Raw genomic sequence first — 20,163 nt, 5'->3', positions numbered from 1 at the left:
ATCGCGAAGCATACATCCAATTCACGCATTTGAGAAGATAGCTTTTGGCTTAGCTTCTCGTAATCAAATTTTGACGCACATGCACGATGCTCCTTTTTCTACCTCTTGATTTTGCTTTAGCGTAATTACATGAAAGCTTGGCTAGTAAACTTGGTTTTGCCCAACGAATCGGTTGTACCTCTCAAATAGAAATGATTGGCAAGTTGCCGTGACTAAGCTGTGGTGCTTCACCATATGCATAGAAATGGCAAATGCAGAACGCACATGTGTATACGTCGTACGATAGACTACTTATGAAAGGAGACACGTGAGCAGCTCAAGGTTCATGAGGCAGCCAATGATGGCATACCAGATACATTACGTTAATCTTGATGTTAACTTTATACTCATCCTTGTGATGGAAGATGTAATAGAGTAAACTATCTTGAGATGGGGAGGTTGTAATTTGCGCCAGCATTGCTCATGTTGTTTTTGCAAGCATATGCATAAACCATCCTCGTTGGTTGTCCAATTTCCGTTGACCAAAAAACTCATTTTGTAAACAATCAGCCTGAATTCATACATAGTAATTGGTGTGATGGCGTCGCTGGCGTGATAACGGCAATCTGTTATGTGATGATGGCCTAAACTGTCAATGGTAAGTAATGACGATCACCCCTGTTTTCCTATTGTGTATTGTGTAACTTTATCCAAAGTATGCAGCATTACAAGGCGTTTACCGAGTTGGTGGTTACATTGTCAAAAAAGCATATTGCAACAAGGGGCACTCGCATTCCTCCATAGAGAGCCGAAGGGGCTGATGCGTTTGCTCACAGTTGACGGGGCATTGACACCAATGCACATTCTCAGAAGAATTGGCATATGTACGTGCACACACCTTTTTATGGCACAGTATCAAGTGTAATGCTCACGAAGCGAGATGCATCTTCAATCATGCCAATGGCCTATTTCCAAGGCATGCTAACATCATAGATTTCATAAATTTGTTTGTAGGCTATCGTAAGAAAAGCTGAATGGAAATCCAAGGTGTGATTTACAAGCCCAAAAAAGCTTGACGTTCCAGTTTTTTGTTCCTTCTCGCCAACTTCGAATTTGTAGTAAAGTTGGGTAAATAACGCTAATGCATATAGGTCTCTCATTTCCCCATTGTGGGTATGTCGTCCAACCGAATTACGAGAATACGGTGCATATAGGGAACAGTTTGTGATATAGATATACATGCACGATCGATGCACGTCCCGTATGGTGACATTCAGGAGAACTTGGTTTTAAAGTTTGCTCCCATTTACCTCCCTTCTTGCCAGTAGCGATTGTATTGGGCATGTTGATTACTGCTAATATCGTCAGCTGAGCCTCCACAATGCATAAGCCGATGACCAAAGGATAAGTGGCAAAAGTCCAGCATCATGTACGATGTCATTGTGTTATAAGCATGTGGCATGTATTATGTAGGTGATTAATTTGACAACAGGATTACCGAAGAAAGGGATACCAGGAATAGTGCAACAGGCCTCGTTATGTGCCCTGTTCATCAGGGCACTGGTATAAAGTAGTCAACCCCTGCTATCGAGATGCTCCACGCCTAGCCGAAGATCTTTAGATGCGTAGGCGAGCAAAGAGAGGGAGAGCATTTAGTAGCTCTAAATGTATGCATCCTATCCAAATAGTGGATGAAGCGTCTTACAGTATCAAGGTCTCTGCTGAGATATGCATACCGCTGGTGGCTATTAACTTCATCAATAATTTTAGGAGATCGCTAGTTTTGTTTCGATGTTGCTCCTGCTATTTATCTTAAATTTCATCTGTAGATGGGAGAAACCACATGTTGAGTTATTCATCACTCAGCATACGAAAGCCTTTACTTGTGCCAACGTTCTGGATGACAAGATGGTTTGGGTTACGTTGCTAGGTGATCGAGTAAACACAAAAGTAAAACCATCGCGCATCATATGGGCTTAACGTTCCCATATTTGGATGGTGGAAAGGTGCTGGATTATTCGTGCAGATCCCATTTTGCTTCTTGGCTCCATCTTTTTGGATAGATATTTGAATAGGGGGAAAGGAATAATACCCCAATGCCGAGTGGTCATAGCATTTCAGGGGAAGAATCCGGTGGGTGTTTGTGAGAGCGGGAGGGAAAGGGGGAAATCATCTGCATGCAGCGAGGCGGGCTCCAAGATCATCATCAACAAAAACCTGAAGCACTTGCCATCAAGGATGTCACATTGGATTTGTTTGCGTGGCCATTTAATGCGTATTGGGTCATTCTGCATGCACGATACTATATACACTTTTCTCCTGAATCCCAATCCATAAAAGTTGGCATACGAAAACTAACATTGCGACATGTTGAGCTTGATTATCGTCATGTTGTTGGTATACTTGTCATCTCTTCTAAAGTTACACTTTTCATTAAGGACCTAAACGGCATCCACGGCTAATGTCAGAACATCTCCTGTTTCATGTCTAGGGGTCCCCATTCGGGTTATGACCAACTTGGACCAAGTTGCATATTAATAACCGAGACGTGAGAAAAAGGCACAGGCCAACACCATTGTGCTACACTCAAAGCTTCCTCCATGAAATCGGCTTTGAGAAGATCTTTACACATGTTGCTTGTAGTACAATCCTACAACTCACAGACAATAAAAGGGGTTGGGATCAATTTGCATCGGGTACGAAATTCCTAGAAAAAACGAACGAAGATTTTATGCTACCTCTATGCAAGGAGACAAATCGCTTGGACCACGTCAGCAATATGGTATAGCATGCAACTTGGAACAATATTGGGAGTGAAGAAAAGGGATATCGAGAGGAGAGGAGGTTGTCATTTTAATTGACACTGTGTATATCCTACATCTCGAAGCTCTAATGTCCTATGTACATACCACTCTAAGAAATACATCTCCATTGCTAGTGGGTTCAACGAGCCCCGTCATTAAACTCTTGATATAACCATTTTGAGCCGAAATGTATCGTTCGATTGACACATTGCTGTATAAGCTACTACAACATCTTTCGAGGCTTTGATGGTTGCTTACTGCGAAATAGCATGTTACGACAACACCGAATGGATGATTGATGTTACAAAGCGATTGTGTGCGTCAAACGTGTGATTGCAATCACAAGCGCTCTCACCCCTTATTGTTCATTTTGGATTAGTTGTTGCCATTACGTGCATAATTAGACAGGTGTTCTACCCGCCTTACCCTGGAACCGCGTTGTGTCACCTCCCTGGATGATCTTAGTAGTAAGGGACATCAACACGCCAGAATTCAAGCAGCTACAGCAGTACAGAAGAAAGGAAGAACGGCGATAGTAATAATAAGGACCTGCATCCCATTCTCACAAGTATCATCGTGTTATTCCTAGACCCTTTATCCACTTCCTTCACCCCTTTTTTTTCTTTGGAATTTTTTTTGTCTTACTCCTTGTCTTCTTCGCACTGCTGCTACTTTCCTTGATTGCCTATATAAACTAGACGTTCAAGTTTCAAATCAATCTGCATCCATCAAGCTTCTTTTCTCCCACTCACCTGTTATACGCCACCACACGTCAATCGATATACTATGCAAACATTCGAGCAATCGTTTACGATCCCCGCAACCACAAGCTTTTACAATTCATCGTCTAATGGTGTATCCGATTGCAATTATTTGCTAGAAACCTTTCATCAACTCCCACATGGTGATTTTCGGCCAACCTTTTATAATCCTTTTGAAATCAAGCATCGAAGACGCACATCACGAGCTCAGCTAAAGGTGTTGGAGAAATCTTTCTCTGAGAACCCAAAACCAAACGCAACCGTACGTCGTGTGCTTGCTCAAAAGCTTGACATGACACCTCGCGGCGTGCAGATTTGGTTTCAAAATCGACGAGCCAAAGCTAAGATGCAACGGCGTAAAAGTTATTCTGAATACACCACTTGCTATCAAGAAACCACCAATGACACCCATACACAGCGACAAAACACCAAGGAAAATGCATACCCACACCAAGCAACCACATCTCAGAAGACAGATGATATGGACCAATGTGCTCTCTTTTCCCAATTCTTTGCAAATGTGCAACCACAATCTGACAAGCCTGCTTTTACAAGCTATTTGCCTCCTAGATCACATGCCACAGCATCCACCGGTAATGTGGATGTCCAGCCAACATGGGGCTATCTCCCATGGCAACATCAACATCATGATCAAAAGCAACAGCAACAGCAACAGCAACAGCAACAAGATAATGTGAGATCCGTTGCCACCATGGCAGCTGCTGTGGCAGCTGCGGCATCGTATGAACAAGGAAACAGCAATTTGGTGCACATGGGTATCCCTGGAAACGATGACCAAGAATGGCTCACCATGCCAACCCATCCGCTGGCTCAAGTTAAAGATCCCAACATGATGCGTAGGAAATCTTGCCCTGTACAATGTGATGCTGTTTTTGATCCTTCTATTGATCAATCTCAGGTATGTATTTAATGCGAAAGCGAGATTATATAATCACCAATGCTCATTCTTTGACTTTTTTTTTTGCAGTACAAAGAACGTCGTGTTTCTGAAAATGATACGTCATCGTACAAGATGGCAGCAGCATCAACAAGGTGGCCGGCTGTCAACATGGTAGATAATATTACCACTGCCACCAGCACGGCCGGCGACATTATCCCAAGCAATGCTCTTTATTCTTCTACACATCCTCAAGCACCCTCTTCCTCCTCCTTGGTTCCCATGGATTTCTATCAGCAATTTCAAGATTCTCATCTCGACTGCGCCCCCATCACACCTCAATATCAACTTACCCCTCCTCTTGCTGCTGCATCATCCTCATGTTCGGCATCATCAGGTTCCAATTCAGTGACTGGATCACCTATTTCTATCAGTGGATGTTACGACAATGGTGCCTTTGATTGCTTCAACCTTGCATCACATCCAGAGATGGCTGTTACTCATTTACCACCATCCTCCTCCTCAGCTCATATACCCGCTCAAGCATTCTCTACAACACAGCACCTCGCTTAGGTGGATACCATCATTCTTGTCCTCCTCATTCTCCCCATTCACATCCACTCATTGCATATCTTTACATACATTACTTGTCACTTCTCCTTTTTGTTACTCTTTCCCCTGTCACTGCATGGCTTTCCTTGTTACTCTATACGCAAATTAGTTGTTAATTTATACGACGGCATCCAATCTATGTTCTTTTTCCGTCCCTATGCTTTTCCTCATCACCACCACCATCATCATCGAAAACAATCGTAGTAATCATATAGTATGAAAAATGAAATCATTTAATGACTTTTGGCTTGAGGCCATCATCCATCATCTAATTAAAGTGGTGCCATTGTGCGCTTAATAAGATCACTATGATTGAAAAAGGAATACGTGGTTGTGTATACTACATACAAAAACAAAAACAATGACCTTTATTATTATGCTGCTACTTTGGCTTTTGCTTGACGCTTTGTGTTTTGATCGCCATTCTTTGTTTCCTGTGCCTTGCGCTTCTTGCCCGATTGATCACTAGGTTCTAGACCAGGCACCTGTGGATATACAAGTGACATACGCATCTTTTGACGCATGCCAGTCTCATCACCTTCTACCTTGATCTCCACCTTGACCGTGTCAAACATCTTGATGATCACATCACCAGCGATAAGTGCATTCTTTTCTTCATCGTAAATGAAAACTGATGGCTCATCAGGACCCTTGCTTGTGTAAACAATGCTCTCAATGCCAAATCTGTGAGAAATTAAAATCATGAGCATCGTACATATAATATGCGCATCTTGATATATACCTGGGTACAAGCACAACAAAACCATTCTTGAGTATCCGGATAACACGACCTTCTTCAACCAATGTCTTGTTCTTGAAAAACATGTTGGTATACAGCTCCACTGAACTACGACCCGCCATTTGTGCCATGCGATGACGATGATTGAGGACTTGAAAAAAGTACACGAATAAGCTTGATGCCATTTGCACATTCATATCCGTCTACTTACCATCACACAACTCTTTCATCTTGGTCTTATCTGTCAGCTCTTGTCCGTAAGTGACATCTGGATCAATGCTAGCTTGAAGCAATCGATGGACGATCACATCTATCGATGCATGTTAGTAAATAGCTCATTTATGGTTGTAGAAGAAAACAACAACGTACCTGAATAACGACGAATAGGTGATGTAAAGTGCGTATAGATGGGAGTGGCAAGACCATAATGGCGGAATTCTGCTTCTGATTCTGTGCCTGAGCAAAAGTATTGAGCTTGCATCATACATCGTGTCGTCATAATGCGCACCAATTTGTTGAAATAAGCATCGTTGGGAAGCTATACGAAGCGAATATTAGTATCCGCATACCCAGCTAAGCACGGTAGGTACTTACCACTGCTGCATCCAATGAGTCTGCCAATGCCTTGGAGCTCTCCACATTGAGTGTGATACCAACTTCACCCAGTGCCTTTCGTAGGGTATCAAAATTGTTGACAGGAGGCGAACCGTGCTTACGGAGAAGTGCTGACATTGGGAAATGTGAAAAGATCTTTTGGGCCACCGAGATGTTGGCGAGTAACATGAATTCCTCAACCAGTGCATTGGTTTCTTTGAGCTCCTTCATCTCCACATCAACTGGGTCTTGTGAATCATTTTCCAAATTGAATCTCACTTCAGGGCTTGATAATGTAAGTGCACCACGCTCAATACGTTTCTTTCGCAGCTTCTTGGCAAGCTCATTCAAGATACGGATGCCCTTCGTAACATCATCTTGCATACGCCTATATGACAACACACTCAACATTTGACCATAATAGTAACATGTTCATCCAAAGCACTTACTCATCGTCTATCCGTGTTTGAGCTTCGTCATAGGTAAATGAATGCTTGGAACGAATAACACTCTTTGTGAAGTCGACGTTGACAATCTCCGCATCTTTAGTCAATTCCTGTAGATACATGAACGTGCTATTAGTACTTTGTCCATAATGCTCCAAACAATATGTTCCTACCCAAATACACGAGAATGCCAAGCGCTCAACATTAGATCGCAAGGAACAAAGGTCTAAATTCAGCATTTGGGAAATCAATAATCATTCTATGCGTATCCCTTTATGATCCCAGAATGCACTTACTTGTACCCAACAAGGCGGGAAGCATGTCAATACGCTTGTCGACGAGATAAACGGTAGTACCACGGTTAGCAGCTTCGGTATCCATCGCTTGTCCAGGTTTGACAAAATAGGTCACATCGGCAATGTCTATATCGGGTTTAAGATCATAAATGTGTATATATGGATCAGTATTACTATGCTGAGAAAAGGTAAAATCGAAGATCACACTTACGAACACCAATTTCGTAGTTTCCATTTTCAAGGGGTCGTACGTGAAGAGCGTCGTCAATATCGGTACATCCTTGACAAGGGGGGAAAAAGGAGGGAAAAATCCGATGCGGGTCAGCATGCCACTTGCATAAATTTGTATCGCTACTTACCTGGAGGATCAATACTGCAAATGTTCAAGTGACGTAAATCACGACGATTCTCAGTTGTCAAGTGCTTCTCAGTTACCACCCAATCATCACCCTCTGCAGGAAGGTCATCCAAAACACGTTTTGAGAATTCTTGATAGGGTACATCGTGCTCAAGCAGCAAAACTTCTGTTTCAGTCTCTTTGTCTCCTGATGATCCAAGTGTCTTGACAAAATGGCCCATCGGATGTCTATAAATCATTCGTCATGTTAATAAAAGCATGTACGTAAATCATCACATGATCCATTCCACTTACACAGAGTTTACGGGCCAACTATCAATAGACACCACAATACGGTTACCCAATAAGGAGTGGGCTTGCGTCGTCTTGATCTTGATGGGAGGGATTCTTCTGTCGAGTGCTCTGAAGATAACTCGTTCAGCTGCAGTAGAGCCTTCGGATGAATGGACCGAGTTCTTGACAATGAAGCCGCAGTAACTAAAAATGCCATCCAAAACATTAGAAAACAAATGCATGCAAAAGGTCATATGATCCTTACGGTCTCCATCGTTTACGAATAAGACCCACCACTTTTCCTGTAGGCTCGCCGACTTCATCCTTGTCCATAGCGTTGGCTTCAGTCATAACGGCATCCATTTCACCATGCATTTTCTCTTCATCTTCCTCATCCTCGACAGCAAGTGATGTGCTCTTTTTCCATTGATCTCGGGGAAGGAGTTCCACAGCAACAATATCGCCTTGGATGGAGCGATTCATGTTCTTGCGACCAAGGATATAGATAGTCTTTGGTTCACCATCAACATTGCCAACAATGGTAGCCTACATAACAATGGAATTGGTCTTTGTTCCTTCCCTTGAAAACCATGCCCAATAAATACATACCTCCAATACATTATGCTGGCTGACGTTGAGACTACCTTGAATAAGAGTTCCTTTCTTCATGCCATTGGCGATATGTGCTGGTGATAAATGCTATAATGAAGATGAGAAGATTGTCATACTATAATGCAGCCTACCCTACCTCTTCAAAAACAATCTTGTCCGCTTCCGTGGTTTCTGATTTTGGTGCAGCAAGCATATCAAGCAACTCTGGGACATCCTTCATTCCTCGTACGTAATCACGCACTATTTTATCACTGATTTAGTGTCATCCTTTCCTCCTTTCAATACCTCGATTTATACCTGATTGACTCTTAACGCCCATTGAAGCAGCCTTTTCTCGGTTGGCACGATCGTCACTCAACATAATAGTCAAGATGCCACTCTCCTTCAAATGATTGGTATACCATTGGGTTGCAACACGAATAGCTATCATAAGAAGCCATATCAATACCAAAGATGCTTCTGAATCAAGCAAACGTTTCTTACCTCTATCATTACGGTCGTTGGGTGTTTCATCTTTGAGCTTTTCAAGGAATGTATCACTAAAATTGGCTTGTCAAATGAATGCCGCTATGCATAAAAATCCATTTTCGAGCTTACCGATGATGCTCATTTGCAAAGAGATAGAAGCGTCTGTTCTTATCGGCCAAGATCGCATTGAGACGGTTATAAACTGCAAGGCTTAGATGGCGAAGTTCTTCACGAACAGTCTGCAAAACGATAACGTCTTTGATTGAAGGGTGTTCCATGATATCGAGCTTGTAAAATAAGAATGAGTATACCAGCCGATCGCGCGCATGAACCCATAGATCCATACCTGATTCATAAAGACATTGGTGTCTGGAATGACATAATGAGGACGATCGGCGAGCTCTGATTTGCGTGGGTTGGCTGATAAGATCGGAAGGGATTGTTGTTCGCAAGCTTTGCAGGCGGCCGAAGAGCAAGTAATGTCGTCTCTCAGGTAGTGTTCTTTGACGACCTTGACGACGTTTCCTTTGCGAGTACGTTTGACGAATGCTTTCGAGCGCAGCATAATGAAGAGGGAGAATGGGGGAAAAGAAGAAGGAAAGGACAAGTGTGGCTTTCTTTGTCAGTAGCGAAAATCATGGACAAAGAAAGGTGGGTGGTTGCCCTGTGAAATTTGACACTCAGCAACAACACCGAGCGTCGATGCTTTGTGATTTCACTCACACCTCTCTCTCTCTCTCTCTCTCTCTCTTTTTTTGCTTGTTTGGCTGTCCGTTGTACACACACACCCTGTCGGCTTTCTTTCTTCTTTCCACCTTCTCCTTGTTTACTTTACAGTTCTTTCTTTCTTCCTTCCCTATTACATGCCCTTGCTTAACAACAAGCGTGTGCCTCTTATTGCTCCTCCACCGTACGACGCACGACGAAAGCGGAAGGAAGTATGGTACCTGCGCTTCACAAACGAAATCTTCACCGATTACGAGTATCCTTTTTTCCTCATCGTTGCATCTAATGCTTGCTTCTTCAACTCGACACGTTAAAACAACAAAAGGCGGGTATACCCATCCATATACATCGCACGCGAGTATACTGTTATGCATAACGCTTCACTTGTTTTATTATTTTGTTACCAAGCATGGTTGACTGGATACAGGAACAATCACTTGATTTATTCAATCCTTAACGAGATTCAATGCGTGTAGATCATACGTTAATCGACTCTTGATGTATCGACAACCAATCTGGACATGTGAAGCAACCGGGCGATCCAATCTCACTTATGAACAAGCATTGGAGAGTGAAGGTCGAGATGAACACAACCGAGCCGAGTTTCGATTCTGCGAGACCTTGCGCAAACGCATGTTGCATCGGATACAGTTTCGTAAGTAAGAGAGAAAGGAGATATACATGTCAAATGTGGGAAAACAAGGGGATTTTGCTGATCCATATATGGGGTATTGCTTAGAAACGATTCGTTTGGAGCCTTTGGTGGAAGACATCTTCAGCTATTTTCGATTCAATTTCGCTCCTGGGGAAGTTGTTCATTGTGAACTTGGAGAACATGTGTAAGTAGTTGGATGGAGAGAGAGTGTGCATATACACACACATATATGGTGTTACTCACTAGGTGGGATTTTTTTATGTGTCAGCTATCTTGCCAAAATTTTAGATGTTTATCCTTCAGATCATCCTGGCATCTTTCCCATGATTCATCACCAACAACAACAACAACATCCTAGACCCTTCGACAAACATGATCAGCCACCACATACCACAACGACGACTTCATCATCTGAAGAAACCGAATCAGAGACCGATGAAATACCTCGTCAACCCAACGGTCGATTGCGATTCCCTGATGCTTTTCTACATCCAGCTCCAGTTTCTTCATCATCAGCATCATCTTCTCCTCCACCACCCAATGTCGTACCACAGCAACATCCATCTTCTTATGATATGAATGGCCACGCCAATGTGCCATCGACAACATTACCATCGCATCCAATGAATGATCGTCATGTGCCTTTTACCATCCCACTACGTTTTCGCGTTCAACTGATCAATGAATATGAGATGCCAATTGAGAATTGTGCTCGCATAGTCCAAATCCAAGAGATAAGGTATTATCATCCATCCCATTTTATCGATCACTATTGACATTTACATTTATAGGAGAGATCGACGTGTATTTTGTCGTCATTTATTGCAACGATTTGTAAGGGAATGTGCACAAAAAGATAGTTACATCGGTGCACCATGGCTTGTCAAGGTGAGTATATGAATGTTGGATATTGGGTGGGGATGATGGAAGCTAACTTGGATCATCATCATAGCCTGTTGTCGCTCAACATTATGGAATCGACATGACGTTGCCAGCGCATCTCCAAGAAGCACGTGATCTTGCATATGCACACCTGATTAGGAAAAGGAAAGTGATTGAGGAGGATACGATTGAAAAGCGGGCTCGGCAGGATGAAGGACCATTTCGACGTATGCACATCAAAGAGGAACGATTCAAAGAACAAAAGCGAAAGCCTATACCAGTCAAGTACCCTATTGAAGACTTGGATCTGCCAATTTATCGCAAGGACCCCAATCTCAATTGGGAATTGGTTGACATGTCACCTGACGTATACAATGGTCCCGAGACTATTCCTTATCCAAGCGGTGGAAGAGCAGCACGTCCAATCCCACATGAGAATACCGCCATTGCTGATGATTTATTCGAGACATTCATCTCTGTGTGGTCCTTCCTCAATGTATTTTCAGATCCACTCGAATTGACGCCATTCAGCATTGATGATTTTGAGCAAGTCTTATGTCAAAGCCCACAGCAACATACCAAAACATCCATCTTGGTCGATAGCAACATTGCATTGCTTAATGCCATTATCAGTGAACGCAATCAGGATTCGGTCAGCGATATTGTGAGCGGGATTACAATGGAGGATTATGTGGATATGTTGGATGAACAAAATGAATCAGGACGATCATCATCATCGTCATCGTCGTCATCACCTCAAGTGAAGGATACAGCGTTTTCACGCCTACGACGAGGCAAGGTTGAACGTGGATGGCGAGATGCCGAGCAATTGAAATTGGGAAAGAATTGGGACAAAAAGGAGATTGGAAGTAATCGAAAAGGATGGGAAACAGCATTGATCGGCTGTCTCAATGATACGGCAACACCCCAATTGATACCTGATCTCGACTTGATTTTACGACATTTGGTCCCCCGGAACAACTCAACAGCCGCAGAACGAGAACGCCAATACCCCACTTTGAGCATCAAGCACAAACTTGCGATTCTCAGTTTTCTGATGGAGGCTGTTAATGAAACTTCAATTATAAAGTAAGTATACAAAGGAGGTACAAGCAAGAGTGATTCGGATGCTCACCGATTTTATTATAGGGACTATATGGAGCAATGTCAGGAACAACTTACCGAGTTTAGACGACAAAGAGTGGAATTGAACAAAGAAAGCAAGAGCCTGTGAGTAACCTTTTTTGGGAGGGTGCATGCATGATCTAATATATATACTTCCAATAATAGCACTGCACGACGTATAGAACTAGATCGCCGTGATCGTGCGGATAAAGAAGAAAAAGAAGAGGATTCAAGCGAGGATGAGGAATCTGGAAGCGAATCAGAGGGTGATTCTGATACCAACAACGATTCAAGTGAAGACTCAGCGCAATCGGATGATAGCGATTCGTAAGTGGCTAAAGGGTGATAGGGGAGAAAGCCTTCTTTAACCGTTTTTCGGTTGTGGTATATAGTGCAACTCGTAGACGTCATGGTCGTCGCCATCGTTCTCGACAAGAAAAACTTCGACAAAAGCAGCAGAAACGCAAGGAGCAGGAAGAGATGAGACAACGACAATTACAAAAGCAACGTGAAGCAGCCAAAGCTCGAAGCCAAGAATTACGACAAAAGGCTGAGGAGCGTCGTAAATTGGAAGAAGAAGAACGGGCATTACGCAAAAAGGTATGGATTTACAATGGTCATGGAGATACGTTCAAGGTCAACTAAACCTTGTATGTACGTGTAGGAGGAGCAGCTGGAAAAGGATATGCGAAAATACTCCACTTTGCGGATACGACCTTTAGGCCGCGACAGATTTTACAACCGATACTTGTATATGGACAATATTGGCACATCGAGTACCTATGGCACCGGTCGTTTATATGTTCAAAGCCCAAGTGATGTGGATATTCAAATGATTATGGAGCGCGATCGAAAGGAACATCTTACTGAACAACCATGGGGTCGCGGTGGTGGACGTTGGTTCGTCGTTGAGCTCATGAAAGCCCATGGTTTAGAAAATGAAAGCTCGTGGTTAGAGGAGAGAATGGACAACACTGAAGGATGCAGCACAAGTTGGTGGCGTTATTATTCTGAACCAGAAGAGGTAAAAGGATCATTTTTCATCAAGTTGAGCCATCTCTTATTCCATATATAGATCCAACAATTGCTAGCATGGTTGAATCCCAAAGGCACCAGAGAATGCAAGTTGAAAAACGAGATTACAAAACGTCAAAACTATATCATAGAATCAATGAAAAGCAGGATGCAGGTATACACGAGCAAGGGATAGTTTACGAGGTTTGATTCCTTTTCCTGATAAACATAATCTACAGGCACTCAACAAAGCACAACAAACACCATCCCCAGTGCAAACAACACCAAAACGATCATCAAGGACACGATCAAGTGCATCCTAGTGGAGCCACATTTACAATAAATCTAATACATTTGGATAAACCAATAACAGCGCAACATGCCTTTAATATAATCTGTGCGTCTATTTGTTTGTTTATCTATATTTGTGGAGCATAATAAATGACGCGGCATCATCATGTTGTAGATTGTGTTCGTGCCCTGATTGATCTCTCTATAGTAACATGTCTTATGTACGTTTGGATGAAGCGATCCGCAGGGCTGGCAGGACTGTATGTAGATACCGAACGCATATGCAAGGTTCATCACAAAGACCCATGAACAATTACGAACCTTTTGAGATAATGGTACTATTATGCTGTACATGTGCTGTAAGCGTGATGCTATACGAGAAGTGCTCTTTGTTCATTGTCAAGCAGCAAAGTCCTAAAGAACCGAAGATGCAGAAGGGCGTGTTTGTGTGATACTGCTGGTAGTGTAGAACAGGTTGGCCATTACATGATATTTTACATGCTACATTCAATACGTTGCAGGGCTCACACCTTTACAACTTTGGTAATTGCTGTTATCAATGTATCCATGCTCTCATCACGAAGAGTATTATCACAAGAAGCTCGCAGCAAGGTTGCTTAAGTAATCTCTAGTAAAATGGTGAAAGCAGACTTTACTTCTTGTAGGATTTGTTACATACTCCGGGAGATCCAATTTTATCCTCACATAGCAAATAACAATAACAACTAATCCTGAATGTGCCACTGGGACCGACTCGATCTCATCCTTGGAAAGTACATGGCAACCAATATGCATAGAAAGCTGATTCACAAGGGTCAACGACGTCAACTACCACGGCTTGCATGGATGGATGGTGAATAGGTTTGTTGCAGTGATCTGATAACCAAGATACGCGCTGTTGGTCTCCCAAGGCAATAGATGATACAGGTCGACCGAATCCATATGATGATCGATAACGTTGGTGTCCAAGAAATACTTGTAGATGCCTTTAAGGGGAACGATACATGATCACCAAAAAAAGATTGTGCAACATTGAAGGACATGATGAAAAGAAATGCTGCTGCGACGATTCACCGGGTGCGTGCTGCTGGTAGGAATAATGGTGAAGAATGTCGGCTATAATCTTTGGGACTCGAGAAGCACATGTTGTAAACAGGTTGTTTGTTGCAATGGTCCTCATTTCAGTAAAGCAGCAGCAGTGGTTGTAAGCCTTGATAAACGACACCAAGAACAATTGCTTCAATGGTTCATCTACATAAAAGGACCCACATCAGCATAAAGAATACGCTAATCTTCATCGAGTCATTGGAGCTATACTTACATCATCAGCACCAGAAACGAATGAAATAACTGCACTTTTGGGCATGCATACAGCTTTCTTGCGATGAGATCAATATCTTGTTGCCAAGCACCCTTCTCGTAGCAATGGAAGTGAGTACACACGACACCCTCTTAAGGAAGAATAACAACCATCACGCACCACAAATAAAGAATGTCTCGGCCGAACAGCACGCATGGGGATGATGACTTGTACAAGGCATACGTACAGTGATTTGAAAGTGATACCCAGACATGATGAGGGCGTGAAAACTATGGCGCCGATAACGAACGTTGCTTTGATGATCCACCAATAAGAGGCGAGTTGCAGATAGCTGATTTCCACAACCATGGAAACGGTATCCTTGACAACGACATCCGTATGATGATCCAATATCCTCATATCAGTGATCGCTTGCTTGCTTCTGAGAACCCCACCCAAATCCAAATGCTGATCATCGTCTTTCAAAGCTATAGGGATCGCCACTGATAACTGCAAGGAGAGGCTTCCATGGCATCAAAGAGCATGTAAAGAGATAGCTTGATGGAATGATAGACCTATAAATGAGAGTATTACTAATTTAGCTTTGAGGTAACCCAGCAACCAAAACCAATTTCCTTGCTGCATAGATATCCATACAATGACCAATTCTAGTAGCCGTTTCTCCAAAGGAAGGGGGCGATACTTTACGGCGAAAGCCTTGAGCGACGGATAAACCTTGATAGCGCCAAAAAGATACATAACATTGTTGCTTGTTGCTGATGTGATACACCTATGAGAGACATGCGCTGCAGAATGCTCTTGAAAGCAATTGGTCAATAACGAGGACCACCAGAGGACCGAGTAAATGTTGTTGACGGTAAAGACATGGTCTCTGTTGCTCATTGCTGCTTCTTGCTTGTTGCTGATATGATCCACCGATAACAGGCATGCGTAGCAGGAGATCCATCAAAAGAAATGTCGACGACCAGAACCACAATCAGAGATAAAGCTTGGAGACACCGAAAGATATAGACGTTGTTGCTTTGTTGTTGGAAGTGCACATCAAAGGAAGTGTCCAATACGTGGTAACGAGAATCATCGAACGATGTACATAATAAGGAAGGCTGATGCTGAAAGATACTATAGACGCCGCTTCTTGATCCTGACATGATCCACCTATAAAAGATCCACCGTAAACAATCCTCCAAACATGTAAACAATACTTAGCAATGATAGCTGTAATCACGAGAACCTCAATGAATGATGACACATCTTGAAAAGACACATGATGTCAGCAACAAGCATACTTCGATCCCAGCAGAAAGCTTTCAAAAGACGTTGAAATGATACGTACTTGGATCTCTCAATCAGGGTGTAGTGATCCGCTATAGCAATGCCGCCGCCAGAAATAATAGTAATAAAAATGGGTGCAACGCCAAAGAATGCCAAGGTACCAGTACTGCCTACTAGCTCTTTCCCGAAGGAAGCGCGATGCCAAAACACCGGATTTAACAGAGACTCTTGAGCCCTTCACCAGTCGACTTTGACACCACATTGAGCCGTGGATCCGCATGCTGCAACAGTGAACAGAGGATGCGTGTTTAAATTGGTCTTGCAATAAGCCATAGCACCATGAGCACATGTTTCCACAGGAGGTGGTAAGGGCAACATGGTCTCCCCAAGGCAGTACACAGTACAATAACTTTCTTGACGCGCCAATGATATGACCGAGGAAAAGCCTTCTTGATCCTTTCACTACATAGCTTCCATCGTAAGTGCACTTGTATGGCAACACATCCTCCCATAATGAACAACCTTACCTTGTGATACTTCTCAATAGCCTCCTTCCCTCGAATAAACCCCGTATCTCCATGCCATCCATATTGTGCTGCTGCTGTTCCATTGTAAAGCTTGTTAATCAACAAGTCTTGCGTTGTAGATCCAATATCATGCGTACCATTGAGCCAACGCACAGCATTCTTGCTTTGAGATCCGTATCCTGTTGCTGCCAGAGGTACCATCACCAACATGCCCAAGCTATAATAATATGCTATAATAATACAACGTGAGAAAACAATCACAGCATATGCTTTTCATGTCAGCATACCCAAAGTAGTAATGTAAAGACGTGTTCCTTGTGTGACAACCATGGAAAAGAATACACACGACACACGACGCCCCTTTTAAATCTTGTATGAACCAGACAACAGCAAACTACACGTCAACTTGAATATCTCAACGTCCAACTTGAATAATAAAGTAATGCAGCGATGGAACGTACATGTTGTATTGCAATGGGAGCTTGTGTCATGGGTAGATCGCGCGTGTACTTGTTGTTGAATGTCTGCAACTGGAAAGCGTTGCCATTGACCACCTGTTCACCCAATTGGCGCTGTACATTGAAAGGAATGCTATCTGTTATTGTGTTGTAGTTTGTTTATAGAGTTACTCTTACCTCGCTTTGTGAAGTGAGAGCGAAGAAGTGGTTCTTTGTCGTTCCTACCACTTCCCAATTTGTGCACTCTACGGCACCCCGCTTGCTACAGTTACTGTACTGCTATGGAGATAGATCCCTCAATAATAGCCTATACACTTGACCACTACTCGAGATTCAATTAAACACATTCCTTGTAATTAAGCTATATATCGTTTTACTGTGGCGGAATTGAAGAAGTCTACATACATAAGCTTGGTTCATTGTAAGCTTATTTCGTTATGTCCAAGAAGGAGTGATACAATGTGACATGAGTACATGAACATGCCATGCTTACCTATGACAAGTTTTAGTTAAAGCTATCGTATGCAGCCTTATATAAGAAGAAACCATCCTATCGGGCTATCATAGGCGGACCTTGCAATAGGGGATGGAGCCACTTCATGCATCTTTCCACCAATAGTATTGACGCTTTTATGTCTCGTTCCCCTCTGCTCCAGTTACACAAACAGGTCCCTCAGCAACTTTGGTTCTATCATGGTCAGCCACTCGACAATGAACAAAGACCACTTCCCGTATAGCATCACGCTTACAGCATATGTAAAACATAAAGGTGCCTGTATCTCTAAACTTTACAATCAAACATGGGCTCTTTAATAGATCAACGTGCTTGTCGGGGTCAAAGGAATCTTGTGTCAAAGTATGAAGTTCATCGTGGGCGATCCCAGATTTCGCAATGTCGCCACCAGCCAAACTGGATCTGGGGGTCGACCTCTTCGACGACGACGACCAAAAAATATTTTTTGGGCTAGTTGCCACATTGAACGTGAAACTTTCACACAAGGTGCTGTTGGCCAAGCCGAGCCCATTGCTCTATTCAAAACCCCACGTTTCATTGTAAAGTTTGGAGATATAGGCACCTTTATGTTTGTAAGCGTGATGCTATATGAAGAGTGGTCTTTGTTCATTGTCAAGTAGGTGGACCCTGACAGAGCAAAAGATGCAGAGGGACCTCTTTGTGTAACTCAGCTACTTTGCATGACTGCAAGGATGGAAGGATGATACTGTATACTATTGACAATAGCCCATACATTGTGAGCTAACAGCTACTTCCACCCAACACCAACTTTTGTCTACTCCATCATAATGGAACGATGCTCCTCCTCCAGACATTCATTTCCTTGATTCAATTATCTTGATCCGAGCTGATTTGGCTGAGCTACGGTCAAAGAGAGATTACATCAATCCATACATCAGCATACATTCGAATGTCTCAGCTGATTAATCCTTGTTCGACCGTAACTCAACCAAATCAGCTCGGATCAAGCTACTTGAATGATGGAAATTCTCGGCTGGAGCACGAGCATCATTCCCATCACGTGGATTTCGCAACAATGCTGATTGGACAAAAGTGGCTATTAGCTGCCAATGTATGACCTGAAAATGAGGGTTGCGTACCTATCATGCATTGTCCCTGAAGTCCTGACTTTTTAGCTGAGTTACCCAAAGAGATCCTTCTGCATCTTTGGCTCTCCAAGGTCTAGCTACTTGACAATGAACAAAGACCACTTCTCATATAGCATCACGAGAACAAACATAAAGGTGCCTGTATCTCCGAACTTTACAATGAAACGTGGGGTTTTTATTAGAGCAATGTGCTCAGCTTGGCCAACTGCACCTTGTGTGAAAGTTTCACGATCAAGCTTGCCAATCCCAGATTTCGCAATGTCGCTACCAGCCAAACTGGATCTGGGGGTCGACCTCTTCAACGACGACAACCAAAAAATATTTTTTGGGCTGTTTGCGACATTGAACGCGAAACTTTCACACAAGGTGCTGTTGGCCAAGCTGAGCCCATTGCTCTATTCAAAACCCCACGTTCGATTGTAAAGTTTAGAGATACAGGCACCTTTATGTTTGTAAGCGTGATGCTATATGAAGAGTGGTCTTTGTTCATTGTCAAGTAGATGGACCCTGGCAGAGCAAAAGATGCAGAGGGTCGTGTTTGTGTAACTCAGCAGTTTTGCATGACTGGAAGGGGTAATGGATGATACCTTATGCACTATTCATCATTGGTAGCTAATAGCCACTTCCTCCCATTCCTCATTGTTTCCCAATCCAATACATGTGAAAGATTCTGCTGCTCCAGCTGAGCATTTCCATTCTTCAACTTCCTTGATCCGAGAGGATCTGGATGAGTTACGCTGAAGCACAGAAGTATCATCCAATATGAGAAAAATCATTTTGCAAACTTATTTGTAAACTGCCACTTGATAGCCCATTCCTCCCAATCATCTTTGTTTCCCAATCCAATGCATTTGAACGATTCTCCTGCTCCAGCCCAGCATACCCATCCTTCAACTTTCTTGATCCGAGAGGATTTGACTGAAAAACGCTCAAACACAGAAGTATCATCCAATTTCACAAAAATCATTTTGCAAAGTTATTTGTAAACTGCCAGCTAATAGCGCATTCCTGCCATTCACCTTTGTTGTCCAATCCAATGCATACGTACGATTGTCCTGCTCCATCCAATCACCTGCCTCATTCAACTTTCTTGATCCGAGAGGGTAAAGAATGAGTTACGCTCAAACAAAGAAATGTCATTCAACATCAGATCAACCTCTTCAATTTCCACTTCTTCCACTCACCGCGTCTTCCTTCTTCCTCCCATTCTCAACTGTTGCCCCATTCAAGTACAATTACTACCCGCGAACGATTGTCCTGCTTCCACCCATCATGTCAATCCTACGTTTGTCTTGATCCGATTGTCATTGACTGAATGGCAAGTCCATGGCGTGTACGCAGCCTCTTGTCACTCTACTTCAACACGTGCCTTCCTTGATACTACACATTGTCATGCACACTCCTCTGCCACGCTCAAACGTAACAGCAT

The 20,163-nt window shown here is 42.9% G+C and overlaps 5 protein-coding genes across 5 annotated transcripts; 2 read left to right on the top strand and 3 right to left on the bottom strand.

Moving 5' to 3' along the window:
- Positions 1 to 3,569: 3,569 nt before the first annotated feature.
- O0I10_003150 (uncharacterized protein) lies at positions 3,570 to 5,015 on the top strand (the record flags this gene model as incomplete). Its single annotated transcript, XM_058483222.1, has 2 exons — positions 3,570 to 4,463; positions 4,533 to 5,015. The coding sequence occupies 2 exons, from the start codon at positions 3,570 to 3,572 to the stop codon at positions 5,013 to 5,015; spliced, it is 1,377 nt and encodes a 458-aa protein (XP_058345841.1).
- Positions 5,016 to 5,428: 413 nt separating this feature from the next.
- O0I10_003149 (uncharacterized protein) lies at positions 5,429 to 9,405 on the bottom strand (the record flags this gene model as incomplete). Its single annotated transcript, XM_058483221.1, has 18 exons — positions 5,429 to 5,738; positions 5,797 to 5,944; positions 6,005 to 6,103; positions 6,163 to 6,331; positions 6,388 to 6,775; positions 6,837 to 6,943; positions 7,007 to 7,059; positions 7,130 to 7,255; positions 7,341 to 7,409; positions 7,489 to 7,715; positions 7,782 to 7,964; positions 8,026 to 8,306; positions 8,370 to 8,459; positions 8,509 to 8,612; positions 8,670 to 8,795; positions 8,856 to 8,911; positions 8,970 to 9,127; positions 9,187 to 9,405. The coding sequence occupies 18 exons, from the start codon at positions 9,403 to 9,405 to the stop codon at positions 5,429 to 5,431; spliced, it is 2,913 nt and encodes a 970-aa protein (XP_058345840.1).
- Positions 9,406 to 9,703: 298 nt separating this feature from the next.
- Positions 9,704 to 13,565, top strand: O0I10_003148 (uncharacterized protein; the record flags this gene model as incomplete). Its single annotated transcript, XM_058483220.1, has 12 exons — positions 9,704 to 9,822; positions 10,043 to 10,221; positions 10,306 to 10,405; positions 10,490 to 10,960; positions 11,013 to 11,109; positions 11,174 to 12,192; positions 12,253 to 12,333; positions 12,394 to 12,555; positions 12,621 to 12,828; positions 12,893 to 13,252; positions 13,304 to 13,417; positions 13,482 to 13,565. 12 exons carry the CDS (start codon positions 9,704 to 9,706, stop codon positions 13,563 to 13,565), a joined length of 2,994 nt encoding a protein of 997 aa, XP_058345839.1.
- A 693-nt stretch (positions 13,566 to 14,258) lies between these two features.
- O0I10_003147 (uncharacterized protein) lies at positions 14,259 to 15,736 on the bottom strand (the record flags this gene model as incomplete). The annotated part of the gene is made up of 3 exons (XM_058483219.1): positions 14,259 to 14,298; positions 15,144 to 15,343; positions 15,491 to 15,736. The coding sequence occupies 3 exons, from the start codon at positions 15,734 to 15,736 to the stop codon at positions 14,259 to 14,261; spliced, it is 486 nt and encodes a 161-aa protein (XP_058345838.1).
- A 627-nt stretch (positions 15,737 to 16,363) lies between these two features.
- On the bottom strand, positions 16,364 to 16,983 carry O0I10_003146 (uncharacterized protein; the record flags this gene model as incomplete). Its single annotated transcript, XM_058483218.1, has 3 exons — positions 16,364 to 16,582; positions 16,654 to 16,883; positions 16,941 to 16,983. 3 exons carry the CDS (start codon positions 16,981 to 16,983, stop codon positions 16,364 to 16,366), a joined length of 492 nt encoding a protein of 163 aa, XP_058345837.1.
- Positions 16,984 to 20,163: the final 3,180 nt, after the last annotated feature.

Source organism: Lichtheimia ornata, assembly GCF_029851405.1.
Source record: "Lichtheimia ornata isolate CBS 291.66 chromosome Unknown scaffold00010, whole genome shotgun sequence".
Classification (NCBI taxonomy): Eukaryota; Fungi; Mucoromycota; class Mucoromycetes; order Mucorales; family Lichtheimiaceae; genus Lichtheimia; species Lichtheimia ornata.
Note: the sequence above shows the minus strand (reverse complement) of the source record. Positions and strands in the feature narration are given on the sequence as shown.